The sequence below is a fragment of the Coenobita brevimanus genome, chromosome 62 (genome assembly GCF_032717465.1).
Source record: "Coenobita brevimanus isolate Jiangsu-jjx chromosome 62, ASM3271746v2, whole genome shotgun sequence".
NCBI lineage: Eukaryota > Metazoa > Arthropoda > Malacostraca > Decapoda > Coenobitidae > Coenobita > Coenobita brevimanus.
In genome coordinates, this window is record NC_137015.1 from 12,747,004 (window position 1) to 12,762,044 (window position 15,041).

Here is a 15,041-nt window from a genome sequence, read left to right on the forward strand (position 1 = left end):
CAATGCCATTGAAAACACCAAACATCATGGAGTTTGGTTTTAACCTCTAAAGAAAGACTGCAATTCTCCCACCCTGTTTGTCCCCGGCAATCGGCTTTAATGTCAAGGGTCTGGTACCAGTTAGTTTGTTATATCGACGGTGTACTGTATATGAAGTGTTCTGGGAAGCTACCAGAAAGACTGTTGGGATCAGTGTTGCCATATATGGATAAGTGGGATTTAGAAACTGTTCATTCTGGCTTAAAAGTTTTAGTGCGTGTGAAAATTGTGGAGGTTGGGGAAGGGAAAAGCCTAAAAAGCATGTTTGGGGTTGCATATGACAAAGGTTTTGACCATATTTTAACTTTTTAAGGTTTCCTTTAACACTGAATTGTTCATTCCTTACATGCTTCCAACTTTCTCACCTTCACCCATGCTTCTTTTTTTCTCTCTCTCATTATTATATTGTACTGCTTCTTAAAATCTCTGTATATTCTTTTCTTCCACATATTCTTGTTGCTAATAATTCTTAACATCTTTGTCTTTCCCCAGATACATGTCAAAGCCAAGTTTTCGTACAGAGCTCGTAGGGAAGATGAACTAACGTTCCCTAAGCATGCAATCATCCAGAACGTCCACAAAATGGATAAGACAGATTGGTGGAAAGGTGACTATGGTGGACTCAGGCAGCATTGGTTTCCAGCAAACCACGTGGAGGAAATAGATATGAATAGCGTCGAAGAAAGGGTGCGTACTGATTATGGAAAAAGTTTTGTATGTCATCACATAGTAGAACTGTTACAGTATTATTTTGGTTTTAAAATGGTCGACATAAAGATTGGCAGTGGCAGGACATATGCTTCATGCAGGTTTTAATCCTCAAAAGGCAACTTCTAGTATTTCTGCCTTGTAATACTACTATGGTTTTAAGCCAGCCAACTGTCTTTAAATTTTCTCAACTGTAATAGCCTGAACTCAGGCCTTTGTTCCTTTCAGGGAGAAATATTGGACTGAAAGTTACCATTCCTCTATCATTGTCATAGTAATACAGTCAGCTCACCTATAATGTGACTAATTGGTTAACATCAGGAATGATATTATGGAAACCCACATTGTGGGAGAGACAGTGCCAATGGGAAGAACGGCTTAGTCGACATCCACCCTAGAGTCACCCCTAATGATCCCCCAAGCCTGCTGTGCATACCTCAAACTGCTCAAATGTACCAAATAATTAAAAACATAATGTACTGTAACTAGCTTGAAGTGTGGAGGTAGACTACACTATAATCCAGACCAGTGATTCTCAGTGGGGCCATTTGACCCCTCGGGGAACCATGCCATGTTTCTTGGGCGTCGCATGGAAAAAATGGAATATCAGGCAGCCACAAATTCTGAGAGGGCCACCTAAGCATAACTGCCAGGTGTATGATAAAACTTTTTATATTCCTCACATTTCATTGTGTGTTATTTTCAGCATCAAATATTGAAAATTACATAGTTTATATTTATATAGCTCATTGATAAAGACAGTTTGTATTCAGTGAAAATTAATATTTACAAGAAACAAACTATGATGCTATAAATGCTTTCAGGTGTCAAAACCTGGCAAGTCTTACTCATTAAAATGACGTAAGATTAGTTGCTAAGCTGCCTCCAGCTTTGAATACTCCATGTGGATTTGATTACTATTTTCTCCCAACATAGGGTATAATTTGAAAGTTAGATTAGCATTTCCCTGCTGATTATCTAACTAACAGAGGTAAATGAGGTGCAGAATGTGAGCTAACCAAACTTGAGAAACCCTGATCCTGACCATACCAACACCTAACACCATCACCCAGACCATACCATCACCAAACACCATCACCCAATTTACACCATCACCCAAACCACACCTTCACCTTGCACAATCACGCACACCACACCATCACCCAGACCACACCATCACCCATACCTTCACCCTGCAGTCACCAAGACCACACTATCACCCAAACCACACCATCACCCACACTCTCACCCTGCACAATCACCCAGACCACGTCATCCAAACCACGCTAGCACCCAGACCATCACCCAAATCACACCATCACCCACACCCTCACCCTGCACAATCACCTAGACCACACCATCACTCAAACCATACGATTACCCAAACCACACCATCACACACTTCTCACTCTGCACAATCATCTAGACCACACCATTGCCTAGACCAGCAATTCTCCACTATTTTGGGTCACACCCTCCTTAGTCTTGGTTCATACATTCTCGTACCTCCCTTAGCCTTGGTCAACTTATCCAACCCCCTGCCCCCAATTTCCTGCCATCATCTAACCTAGAAAATTTATTCCAGAATTATTATTGTATTTATTTTTGCCACAGAGGTTTAAGTGGATGTAACCCAGTTCCATACAGGGTTCATTAGCCCTTCTGTAATTTGCCATCTCCCCTTCTGAGGGATGGGGGGCAGTTGATGGACAAGTGTAATATTTAAACCGGGGTTCGGTCTGCCTTGAAGGCTGACTGACTGGACACCAAGAGATTGTAAGCATAGCAGGAAAAGGCCAGACAGGAGGTGGAGAAATGAGATAGAGAAATTTGCAGGGAAAACGTGGCAAAGATTGGCTCAGTCAAGGAATTCATGGGGAAGGTTGGGGGAGGCCTTTGTTCGGCAGTGGACTTGCAACGGCTGATGATGATAGATATATATATATATATATATATATATATATATATATATATATATATATATATTTATTTATTTACTTATTTATACTGAACTATAAGATATCCAAAGATAATACAGTCTTTTTGGATTTTTGGGGGTACTTCCAGAGTTTTCCAGTTTTTATCAGTTTTATCCAGATGGTTACCCTTTAGTACACAAAACTGGCACTAGACTTTGCCTTATATTTTGACTGGTGTAGCTATCAAGGCACCAAAACTACAAGTATGTTGAAGTGTTTAATTTCATACAGTGAAAAGAAAAAAAATTATATTAAAAAAGCCACTAGCTTTCTCCAGTAAAGGTGAAGGTTTGGATTGCCACCTGGGTTAATAATCCTGAGAAAGAAGTAATTATGTATGCTTGTTTTTCCTGGATCTGTTGATATTTTCCACTAATATGTTTTCCTTTTATGATTATGTATTTTCTCCACCATGTGATATGGTAATGGGATGATAAAAATTATGAGTATGAGGATTACCTTCCATCTTTAGAATAGAACTGATAAGGAATGGATGTTTGTTCTGTAGTTTAGATTTGATAAAAGTTAGAAAGTCTGTTTCTAAGGTTAGAAAAAAATGTGCTCATAAGGTAAGGCAGTGTAGAGAATGGATAAGTGTAGGGTGGTAAAAACATCTTACTTCAGTAAGTTTGAGGGTAGGAGAAGGAATGGAAAGCCAGGAAGTACATGGCAGGGTCTGCTAAGTAATTATGTGGAAAAGAAAGATCATTGTATGCATTCTACAAGTTTTCCAGATCTGTTTGCTCCCAATTCATTGACTCCTATTCTTTCACTACCTTAGCTTGGTGTTTGTCTTCCACTTCTTTGCTTCTTTCATTGTAGTTAGGAATGCCAAATCAGTGTGTGGATGCAGGAAAGGGGTTGAAATGAAAGAGGGAATACATATGAGAGTAAAAAGCATGCAAAAAGACTAATAAAGAGGGAAAAGGATGAGGTAAATAATGATCTTGGAAGAAAACTGAATGCAAATTACTCAGAAAACAGGAATATGTTTTGGAAAAAGACTCAAAAATGTAGAAGTGAAAATGAAAAGAAGTATAAAACTGTGGGGAATGAAAGTGAGTGGGAGTTATATAAGGAGCAAATGGAAAGAATATTTTTAAAGGTTGAAGAATGGGAATGGTGAGAGCAGAGCAACTGTAAACATGATAGGTTTTGATGGTGTGCAGAGAAAGTGTGTTGTGTTAGGTAATGTGACACTGGTAGAATTGAGGAATGTTGAGAAGTGCCTGAAGAATGGAAAAGCAGCATGTGTTGATGGGATACATTCAGAGATAATTAAATCTAGTAGGGAGAGTGAAGTGAAGTGTTTGTTGAAGATATGTAAGAAGGCATAGATGAGTAAAACTACAAGAGCAGAGTGGAAAAAATCTGTCATTGTACCTCTTTGCAAGAATAAAAGTAAGCAAACTGAGTGCAAAAATTGTCTTGGTATGTCTCCAGTATAGGAAGGGTGTATGAAAGAATTTCATAGAGAATGTAAGGGATACTATATATCAGATGGCCTGGTGAGCGACAAACAGTGTGGCTTTAAGAATCCTAGAGGATGTGTGGGTCAAATATTTGCAGTGAGACAGACAGCATATACGGCATGTGAGAATGACCATAAGGTATTTATGGGATTTATAGATCTGTAAAAAACATAGACAAAATAAACAAAGAAGGATTATGGAAGATTTTGCATACATACTCAATGGTGTAGATGAAAAGCTATTGAATATTGTTAAGAGCTTTTACAATGGTAGTGAAGCATGCTTTAAGGTAGGTGGGCATCTATGTGAATCATTCAAGATCAGTGTTGCTGTGAGACAAGGTTGTATGACTTCCCAATTGTTGTTCAGTATAGATACACATATGGATGGGATTGTGAGAGTTGTAAAAGCATGAGAAATCTAATGGAAAGAGGGATGGTACTGATAATGAAGTGGAGGATTGAGTATCTCAGATCTAATGTATAGATATGATGCAGTGCTGTTTGCAAATAGCAAGCAAGAACTTTGTAAACTGGTGCAGAGTGTTGTAGATATCTCTGAGAGTCATTCCTTGAAAATATATGTAGATTGAAGTGATGTTTGTTGAGAGCTGATGACTCTAAGCATGATATAATAGCAAATGGAGAAACTTGAATTGGTGAGAGAGTTAAAGTACCTGGGAACAGTGATAGAAAAGAGAGGTAAGTATGTTAAAAGAAGAGGAAGGTTGAGTGGCACAAGGAAGGAAAGTGCTGGTGCTATGAAGGCCTTGATATGAAGCAGTGGCCTTAGTGTCACAGGTGTAAGAGGTTTGCATGAAGGAGTTTTAGTGCTGAATCTAACACACTGGTGTAGGACTATGATGGAGCATGGAAACAAAAAGTCAGGAGTAAGACTTGTGCAGATGGGTTTGTTGGGGAGTGTGTGTGGAGAATGGATAAGATAAGGAAGTCTGTGGACACCAGAGTAGATGAGAGTGTTGTAGGAACAGAGCGGTTGGAAGGGTGTATCTGAGTGAGTTTGAAGGTGAGAGGAGGCGTTGGTAGGCCATTAAGGTGGATGGGTATGGTAAAAGAATGTGTGGGAGAGAAAGAGAGAGGTATGGAAGCTGTTGAGGCTAGGGACCTGGTGAGATATCAAACAGGCTGGATGAACTTTGTGTAGAGGAGTGTATGACCAGGGATTGGCATCCCCTTTTAACTTGGCAGTCATCAGATGGACTGTCAGATAGGTGATTGTGAAGGTACATGTGGAATAAGTTTTGATTTATCAGGTGAAACCATGATTCAGGGGGCGCGAATGGTGTGTGAGTGGGAGTGTGGCCATTCAGCTGGGCAAACTTTCATTAGTATCTCATTCTATCAGGTTGGCTTTCTTGAACCTGCCTCTTCTCATGAGTGGGATATGAGGTTTAGATGATGGGAAAAAATATGGAATTTGAATCAGTAAAGAATTGATGGAGGGTAAATGTAGATGGATTAAGTATGTATGCCGATGCACTTGAGAATGTCCCTTTTTTTTTTTTTTTTTTTTTTTTTTTTTTAAATAAAAAAAAAGGCTGGAATGGTTTTTCTGCCACCAATGATTCATTTAGTATAGATCACCTGGTGTGTTAGGAGAAGCTGAGAGTTTTCAAGGGCTGTATGATGACTGGATGTATCATCCCTGTCACTGGGCACTGTCCATAGTGATCTCACTTTTGTGCCCTAACCATCTTTTATTCCTTGATCCTCTCACCCAGATGACAGGGTTGGAATGATGATTATTATGATTAAGGATCTAACTGTGTCACCCATATATTATTACTGTCCTTGTTCAGGGTGGGGAGGAGCAGGTGTTGGGAAACCTGCAGAAAGGGAGCTTGGACTTGAGAGGGGCAGAGGCAACCATAGAACGTATCCCAGCAGACAACATTAACAACCGCTGGAACATTAAGTACATCATCAGGTAAATGATTGTAACTGAAGTCCACTTCAAAGTGTTCACGTACAGTACAGTAGTTAGATACTGGTTATTCATTTTGTATTGTTTATAAAGACTCCATTTAATGGCAGCTCTCCATGCTGCACAATCTTTGGCAGGCTCCCTGTTTAGTCTCCTAACCTTAAGGTCACACTGTGTGACCTTGTTCCAGGCCTTTTTAGTCTGTCTCACAACCCTACCCTAGATGTTCGCACCTCTCACCTTCCGCACCTATTTGTCATCTTTAACATGCCCAAACTATCTCAGTCAAGTCTTATCACAACACTAATACATTCAGTTCCCATCCTTTCTCTCAACTCATCAATCACAGTCCCCCCCTCCTGCCCCGGATTCAGGGACACACTACATATCCATCTAATCATTATCATTTTTGTACTCCTATGAATATACTCTTCCTTTATTGCCCACATCATTGTACTATACAGCTGTTCACTCTTAACACATGCTGGATACAAGGACCCCTTGGCATGGAGGGAGAGCCCCCTTATTGTCAGGAGAGCTAACAGCTCCAGAACCTCCTCCAGCCACTCCTTAACTCAGCCACAGAGCTAGCACCAACCCCACCTCCAGCGCATAACATGTCCCCCAAATAGCAAAACTCCTCCCCACACTCAAGAGACTCTTCGGGACAATCAATCCTTTCTTGCCTCTCAGTTTCAACATGCTCTCCCTGACACACTGCACACACAAAGTCAACATTATTTTGCAGCCTGCCTCTAATACCACTACATCTCTTTTGCACCCAATTATCCCAAACACTGCACAAGAATACAAAGTACAGCCCTCCTCATCTTTTCTATATACAGTACTTTTCCTTTGTCAGACAGTGAATATTGCACCTGGCATAAACCCAGACTGAATTTCATTAGTATTCACTCATTCCTTTATCATACCTTCTGGGACACTTTCCATTACCTTCATTGTCAGGTCCAAAGTTTTATGTCTCTGTAATTTCCTCTTTGCAGGTCATTACTCTTCCCCTTGTACACACTTGTAATCACACTCATTAGCCAGTTATCTGGAGCAACACACTTGTATCTATCTATTTATCTATCTATCTATCTATCTATCTATCTATATATATATATATATACCACTGTACTTAAACCTGACTCGTCACCAGGGAACACTAACACCTTTTCAGAACAGCAAAGTTGCCCCCTACCACCGTACTTAAACCTGACTCGTCACCAGGGAACACTAACATCTTTTCAGAACAGTATGTAATGCATGTATTTAACCCCTAAACCTCGGGGTTGTTTTTGCTTGACTTGCGTGTCTCGCGGGTATATTCGTGCTCTGACAGACTCTCTAAAAATATTTGCCAAAAATCAGTCATTAGTCCTAGAATATTAAAATTGTATATGCGTATGGCACATACCTTCAGCTTTCTCCTGGGATGTTTGTTGAGCCTTCGTCGAGTTCCGTAGGACTTGTGGAGACCTCTGAAGTTGGGTAACGAAGTCTCCACTTTACACTTCCCGACAACCCGTAATATGATTACCACAGCCTGATATTATCACTAGAAACACTATTCTATGATTCTCAAATAGTTTGGAATCCATACTCCAAAAAAAAAAACACTGAAAGCAATGAAAATTACGAGCGTGTATGACCTTCCCACTTGCACTCGTTCGCCGCTGGTGTTCTGTCATTTATTATTCATAAAAACTATCTATCTATCTATCTATTGCCAGACGCCTCAATCCCGTTTGGGGTGGCCACAAACAAATCGCCTCCAAGTCGCCCTGTCCCCCGCCATTTCACTGCCCTGCTCCCAACTCACACCCCCCTCTCTCATATACCTCTCCACCCCATCCCTCCATCTCATCCTCGGTCTCCCCCTCCCTCTTCCACCCTCCACCTCACTCACATACACTCTCTTCGTCAATCTTTCACCCTCCATCCTCTCCACATGGCCAAACCACCTCAATGTGTTCCTCACAACGCTTCCTATCACATCCACATCCACACCACAACGCTCCTTTACATCCTCATTCGTCAGCCTGTCTCTCCACGTGACTCCACAGGCTCCTCTTAAATAACTCATTTCCACTGCTCTCACTCTTGACTTGTGTCCTTCCAACAATGTCCAAGCTTCACTTCCGTACATTAGAGTTGGTATCACAATACTGTCATGTAGTAACTTTTTTACTTCCATGCTCACTTCCCTGTTTCTTATCACTGCTTTTAAGGAACCAGCAACCTTTCTTCCCTGCTGTACCCTTTCAAGCACTTCACCCTCCAAACCTCCATCCTTACTCATCACACTACCCAAATACTTAAACGTACTCACATTTTCCAATTCCTCACCATCCAACCTCGCTGTACATTCACTGACTTCACCTCTCTCAAAGACCATCACTTTACTCTTCCCTACATTCACCTTTAGGTTCCGTTTCTTACACACTCTCTCAAACTCATCCACCAAGCCTTGCAGCTCCCCTTCGTCTTCACTCAACAACACATAAAACACTCACACTTTATATTTCTATTACTATATAATACTTATATATATCTACAGTCTTTATCCATAAGTTTCCTTCAGTAATAGTAGTTTTTTGTCACTGTAGGCATTCAATTTCTCCTTCAGTAAAATACGTAGCATTCTCTTTCTCATCCTGTATACTAGGGTTGAGAGTGAATCTGTCACCTTCACTTCCTAGTGTTCATACATGCTAGAGTGAAACTTTCACTTTCATTACTCCTAGTATATATACTTGTATTCTTATATTGTTACTCATTTACATTTCTATGTACATTCTCTATTTTATTTACATTATTTACATTTCTGTTTTATTTACACTGTGTTATGCACTGTCACTTGCAGTAACTTATAAAACTATTTTCCACTGTTGACTTATATTTACATTCATTGCTTTCACTTGCTGTTTACATATTATTTACACATTATTTACATTTCCACTTGCACTGTTTTACTCACAAGAAAGAACGTAGTCACTGTCCATCATTTTCATTGACAAATTAGCCAGTTGACGTTCCACAGCAGTCACTTAACCCTTTACCTCTTTTCACAAGAGGTTTAGTAGGGGGTAGAGGTCACAGGGCCCTTTGCATGGGGCTAAAAAGGGGTGGAATTGGACAGGCGCGAATCCGACATGGTTTCACCTTGAAAGACGACAGTAAACTGAATACAGTGTGGTGGCCTAGCCGCCCAGGGGGAGTGCAATGCTGCCAATGTCAGCTTGGTGACAGCTGCTAATATATACGCTATGAAATGATTGGCAGGAAATCTAGACAATACATAATGAATTAGGTAGTTCCAGGTGAATGTAAATATCACTTAGGCTTCTCCCTTCCTTTCTTATATATATTTTTATTACGAGAACAGATTATACGGTATATTTCAAGGGGAAATAAACAGCGAAAATTAGCGAACGAGTGCACATGAGGTGTTGTCAGGTGATAATTAGCCAATTCCACGTGTATGGCACTATCACTTACCTTATTTTTTTTTTTTTTGTATATATTATTTGGTATAAGAATAGGGCATAAGGCTTATTTCAATGGATGAAATCAGTGGAAAATTCCAGGGAAGATTTACTTAGCATAGCACGGCCGGGCAGGTGAGAGGAGAGGGTAATGGAGGGGAGTTAGGGAGGCGAGTCAAGAACGGGGAGAAATGGCTAAATTGTCAACAGTGGATGGGAGTACAGATGAGATTGGGAGTGCTGACTAGTGTTGGACATTGGCAGTACTGATAGATGATGCAAGCCACCACTTGAAAGCCCAGGTGAATTCAAAATAACACAGAATCACAAAAGCGACACCCCGCGGTATGATCCCTTGCTCCCAAGGAGTCACGAAATTGACGCCCCGCGGTTAAGGGGTTAATGGAAATAAACAATATTATAAGGTTCTTACCTAACTCTGACAACAGTGCTTAAGGGGAGGGGGGAGGGAGAGGGATTCCGAGGCTTGAGGCACACTACAGTCTCTCACCACAAGGTGAGTGTGGTAGATTAGTGTGCCTGCTTGCTGCTAGGCATGGATGGGAAATGATATGATTGGCTCGTGGTGCTTGAATATGAGTGGTTTCCGGCTGCGACCAGAATAAACAACACCGCAATCTGGAAAACTCCTTAGAAATGAGTCATCTGGGAAAGCGACCGTGGCTATCAAATTCATTAAATTGGTTACTGCGCATCATACGAAACGATCATGATTTAGCTGGAAAAGTACCGTGAATTAGAAACTGTGACTAACAAACCCACAATATATCCAAGTAATGTCAACAAACAGCTAATAGGCATTTCTAATAAGAAAGTACAGTATTGTAATGTGCTGTAAGTACACTGTAATTTTATGTAGAGAAACAATTTCTTGATGATGAGGAGGATAATATCAGTCCTCCCAGCCAGGAGACCTGTTTTCTTTCACCTGGCGGTACTGTGTAAACACACGTATTGTAAAACCCATACTAAATACTATAAATCATTGAAAAACATCAAAAAGACATTCCTGTTATTGAAGTATTGTAATGTACTGTGAAGTACACTGTAATTTTGTGTACAGAAACACATTTCATGGTGATGGTGGTGGTGATAATGATGATGATGGTGGTGGTGGTATAAAGACATTACTGGAGAGTACTGTACAATAATGCCCAAAATAAACAATTAAAACATAAAAAAAACAAAAAAATCCATAAAATGGAGCATGCTTTACTGCTTTGTTCTGTACTCTGTAGATCATACTGTACTTTCATCGATCGAAATTCTAGCAGAAGACTCTGCCACACAGAACAAAACAAAACTGTCATCATGTAATACAAGGACAAACATCACTTGGGAAGAAACATTTGTCTAATTGATTTTTATATTTTGTGTTTACAGTTCCATTGTTGCTTGATTATCGTACTTAGTAAAGTAAACATGTTATCATCAGCTCTTCTTGTTTAGTAACAATTTAATTGACTTTTCTTTCCAATCCAACGCCATGTCTTGCATTATACAGCACTAATGTAGGATTACTGATGTCTGTACCATGCCATTACAATATTAGTGTTTTTGAAGAGACTTAGAGTACAATGTGGGCTAAATTGGTACCATAGCGTCGGAGGAATACAGTGGAGAGTGAGAGAACATCCACCTACCTGCAGCCAGCCAGTGAAAAATCTGCATTAGTATTCACCCTCCCCTGCCTTAGCCAGTCAAAACTCTTCCTACTGCCTACCACTGCATCTTCCCTGCCTACCCACCACCATCACCCTATGAGCTGCGAGGCCCACCAACCGTTAACTCTCCCTTCTTCCCTCCCTCAACACTTCACCTTTTTCATATTACAGTACAGTATAACCCCATTCTTTTTGTGTACAGTATTCCTTTCTTTACAGTACATTATTTTCATTTTTGTGATTATGGCTGGAAGTTTGATGACAACAATTGTCATATGCAGGATAATAATGTATAGGTGTACCCCAGTTTAACGATTCAATTGGTTAGGTAAAAAACCATCGCATGGCGGGGTATTGTATATCGGGGTAGATTTAACATGTAAAGTAATGGGATGCGTTTTTCAGCCTTTGGTTTCCCCCCTAACCAGGTCCAAAACCCACCTAAATGGGCCAAAAAGCAAGTTTAAAGCCAATCTGAATGGCCTAACAGCTGTAAAAGAAGCAAACCTAAGCCTAACACTGTAAATAACCCACTAAAATCAACATATAAAATCTGAAAATCGTCAAATATAAGTCTGGAAAAAATGAAGATTAGTAAACTGTACCCCAAAATGACAATGTTCACCCCACCTGTGGCTAAAGCACATTAATCTAAGTCTAAAGACAGTTTATAAATCAACCCAAATACACAATTTTAGTCTAAAATATCATCAAAATCAGAAAAAATTAATAAAACCCCATCGTTAACTGGGGTTTGGCTATCGTTAGGCGGGGTATGGTAGTATTTCTACCCCATCGTTAAGCCGGGGTATTGCATCTAGGGGTATCGTATATCGAGGTATACTTGTACTTTTAGCCAGAAGAAAGGGTTCTTCATGCCGGATAATGTCAGAGATTTTATGCCTACTGCTGGACTCATTTTAATTCAGTCATTGGCTACACTGGATAATGTTGTATACCGGATAATGCTGCGCCAGATAATCAGGAGTTTACTGTATATACAGTAGAAGTCCGAATTTTCGGCATCTATGGGACCAGGCAAGTGCCGAAATATCAAAATTGCCGAATTATCGAAAACCCTACCCACTCAGTACCTTATATGTTTCGGTGAACACTATCATCATTACTCACATCATTACAAATGTGTTTGGAGAGAGTACTGTATACTGTTTGATACTGTACAATACTGTAATGAATACAGTACTATACATGAATATGAAAAATAAAGAAATTAGTGAACATACTGTATATAAATGTAATGGTACAGTAGGCCTACAAGTTCACATGCACTTACCTAAACTTATAGTAGGTTCCTTATTTACATATGTACAATAGAAGGGGTTGATTGGAGTCTGCTACTGCTGGAAGAAGTCCCCAGCAGTAGAGGGTCCTGCAACAGGCTCTAAGGACTCTTCTCCCTGTTGCTGCGGCAGTAGAGCTTGAGGTTCAGAGACTGCTGTTGGTGATGGAGAGGAGGGAGCAGAGGAGCTTACGTTAAACTCATCCATAATCTGTTTCCTACTCATGCCAGCCTCTAATTTTTTCAACAGCTCAATTTTCCGAGCAATAGTCAACATCTTATGTGTACGCTTCTTGCTAACACCAGTTAACTTTCCACACGTGGAGGCCATTTTCAAAGCACGCAGAAGATGTTTATACTGTTCACAACACACGGCTGGTCCACTCAGGTGTTACAAAGCTCCTGTCTGATGTTACGGTGCTTACAGCACACTCGAATAGTAATTTCAGAGGTATTTCGGTACGAAGTTCACAAAGCACACAGAAGAATCAAGAGAAGTCGGCAGCAGCACGGCAACAACTCGGAAGAATGGCGGAAGAATGGCAAAACAGATTCTCTTTCCCATGCTAGACTCACTACATGTTTGTCCTCTCTTTATGCTATAGGAGAAAGAGCTAGCCTCTGAGCTTCATGGCAGTGGTAGACTCGTTCCATCACTTTCACTATCTCACTCACTAAGGCGGGTAAAGGCGGGTAGCTAGCTGGCGAGCCTCATGGAGAATTTCAAGACTGACGAAAAAAATCGGAGAATCTGCCGAACGATCGGAGATTTTCGTAAATGGGACTATTTCTCAAAACTGCTGAAATGTCAGATTTGCCGGGGATTTGGATGCCGAAATATTGGACTTTTACTGTATACAGTATACACACACACACTAGAGAAAGTGTTTCTTTTTTTTGTCCAAAGTCTATTCCTGTAAGTGCCATAACACCTCAGTGGCTGTGGATTCAGAAAAATATGGGCTTCCCTATCCAGTCCCAGGACCATTTTTTCAGAGTTTTAACCTGCCCCATCCCGGCCGATTTTCCTTCACTGACCCCCCCCCCCCATCCCAGCAGATTTTGGATTTTTTTTTTTTTTTTTTTTTTTTTCTCAAACCTCTGTTTTTGGTGAGAAACGATGGCAGATCACCGAGAAAGTGCATGCCTGAGACTAGAAATGGTCAAAACAGGTAAGCCTTTGCGCTCCTGGTACCATATTCTGTAAAGGCCCTCGGCTGCTGTCCCGTTTGCTGTGGTTGAGGTACGTATTGGAAATCACTCAGAACTGGTAGATATTTATTAATTTGGAACAAAATAACATATAGGACAAGAATATATTGTTTTTCACACAAAAATATAGGCAAAATAAGCATTGTTCCATTGAGTGAACATAGCAAAATTGCCCAAATCGGTCACATATGATTTGCTATGACTGTTGTTTCAACATACATTTCATTTTCTCTACTTACATAATACCTTTCCACTAACATTATACCAGTTTCCACTTTTCAGAGCTGTTATCACATATTTACAGGCCTTACGATTATATTTAGCGTAATATTACTGCATACAGTAATCCCTGTACTATCCGGACGCCCACTTTCCGGACACCCCACTTACCGGACATTGTGGGTCTGGACCTTCGGAATCCAAAAATGGCCAAAAAAAGAAAAAAATCCCCCCCAAATCCTAATTTTTTCCCACCCGTAATTGAAATTGCCGCTCAGCGCCGAGCAGCTGCTTACACCACGGCCCCTTCACCCTTTCCTTCCTCCCCCCTTCCCCTCTCCCCTGTCAGGATTGCCATTTGGTAGTTTTCATTACCAAATGTGGGCCATTTTGGTAATGAAAAATTTGTTTGGTAATGAATCAGATTAATGCATTACCAAACGGATTTTTCACATGTATGAGGATACGTAGGATGGAGATGGTGGATTGTTTACTCTTTCTGATTAATCTGCTAGCCTATATAGGGTGAAAATAATCAACATGCTGTTAATTATAAGGAGAGTGATTACATGTATTTCCACTTGAACGGCCATGCCACGTTGAGTACACCGCTTCCCGTCCGATCAGCGAAGTTAAGCAACGTTGGGTCTGGTTAGTACTTGGATGGGTGACCGCCTGGGAATACCAGATGCTGTTGGCATCCCTACGAGTCAAGTGGGGTTGGTGGAGGATTAGTGCCCCTCCCTGTAAAACAATTAACTCTAAGCCTTTGGCCACCCCATTTGGGATACATGGCGTCTGGCAATGAATGAATGAATGAATATATAATTAATGAAGAATAAATGCTAGCGTTACGAATTTGGTAATAAAGAGTTAAATTTGGTAATGAAAATTGAGGAGTTTGGTAATGTGGCCATTGCAATCTGGCAACTCTGTTTCCCTGTTACCAACACTTCCAACAGTTACTGCCAAACTTCGATCGCAAGTAAATG

The 15,041-nt window shown here is 40.5% G+C and overlaps 1 protein-coding gene and 1 non-coding gene across 2 annotated transcripts in view; both read left to right on the plus strand.

Moving 5' to 3' along the window:
* The window catches only part of sl (small wing phospholipase C gamma 1), a gene marked incomplete at its 3' end in the record, with an annotated part of 811,582 nt that overhangs the window by 565,319 nt on the left and 231,222 nt on the right, over positions 1-15,041 (plus strand). The window contains exons 17-18 of the mRNA XM_080275567.1: positions 532-726; positions 6,018-6,145. Coding sequence (XP_080131693.1) covers positions 532-726; positions 6,018-6,145 — 323 coding nt within the window. The remainder of the gene's footprint in view (positions 1-531; positions 727-6,017; positions 6,146-15,041) is intronic.
* On the plus strand, positions 14,631-14,749 carry LOC145404216 (5S ribosomal RNA). Its single transcript, XR_013898148.1, has one exon. It is a non-coding gene; the product is annotated as a 5S ribosomal RNA (ribosomal RNA).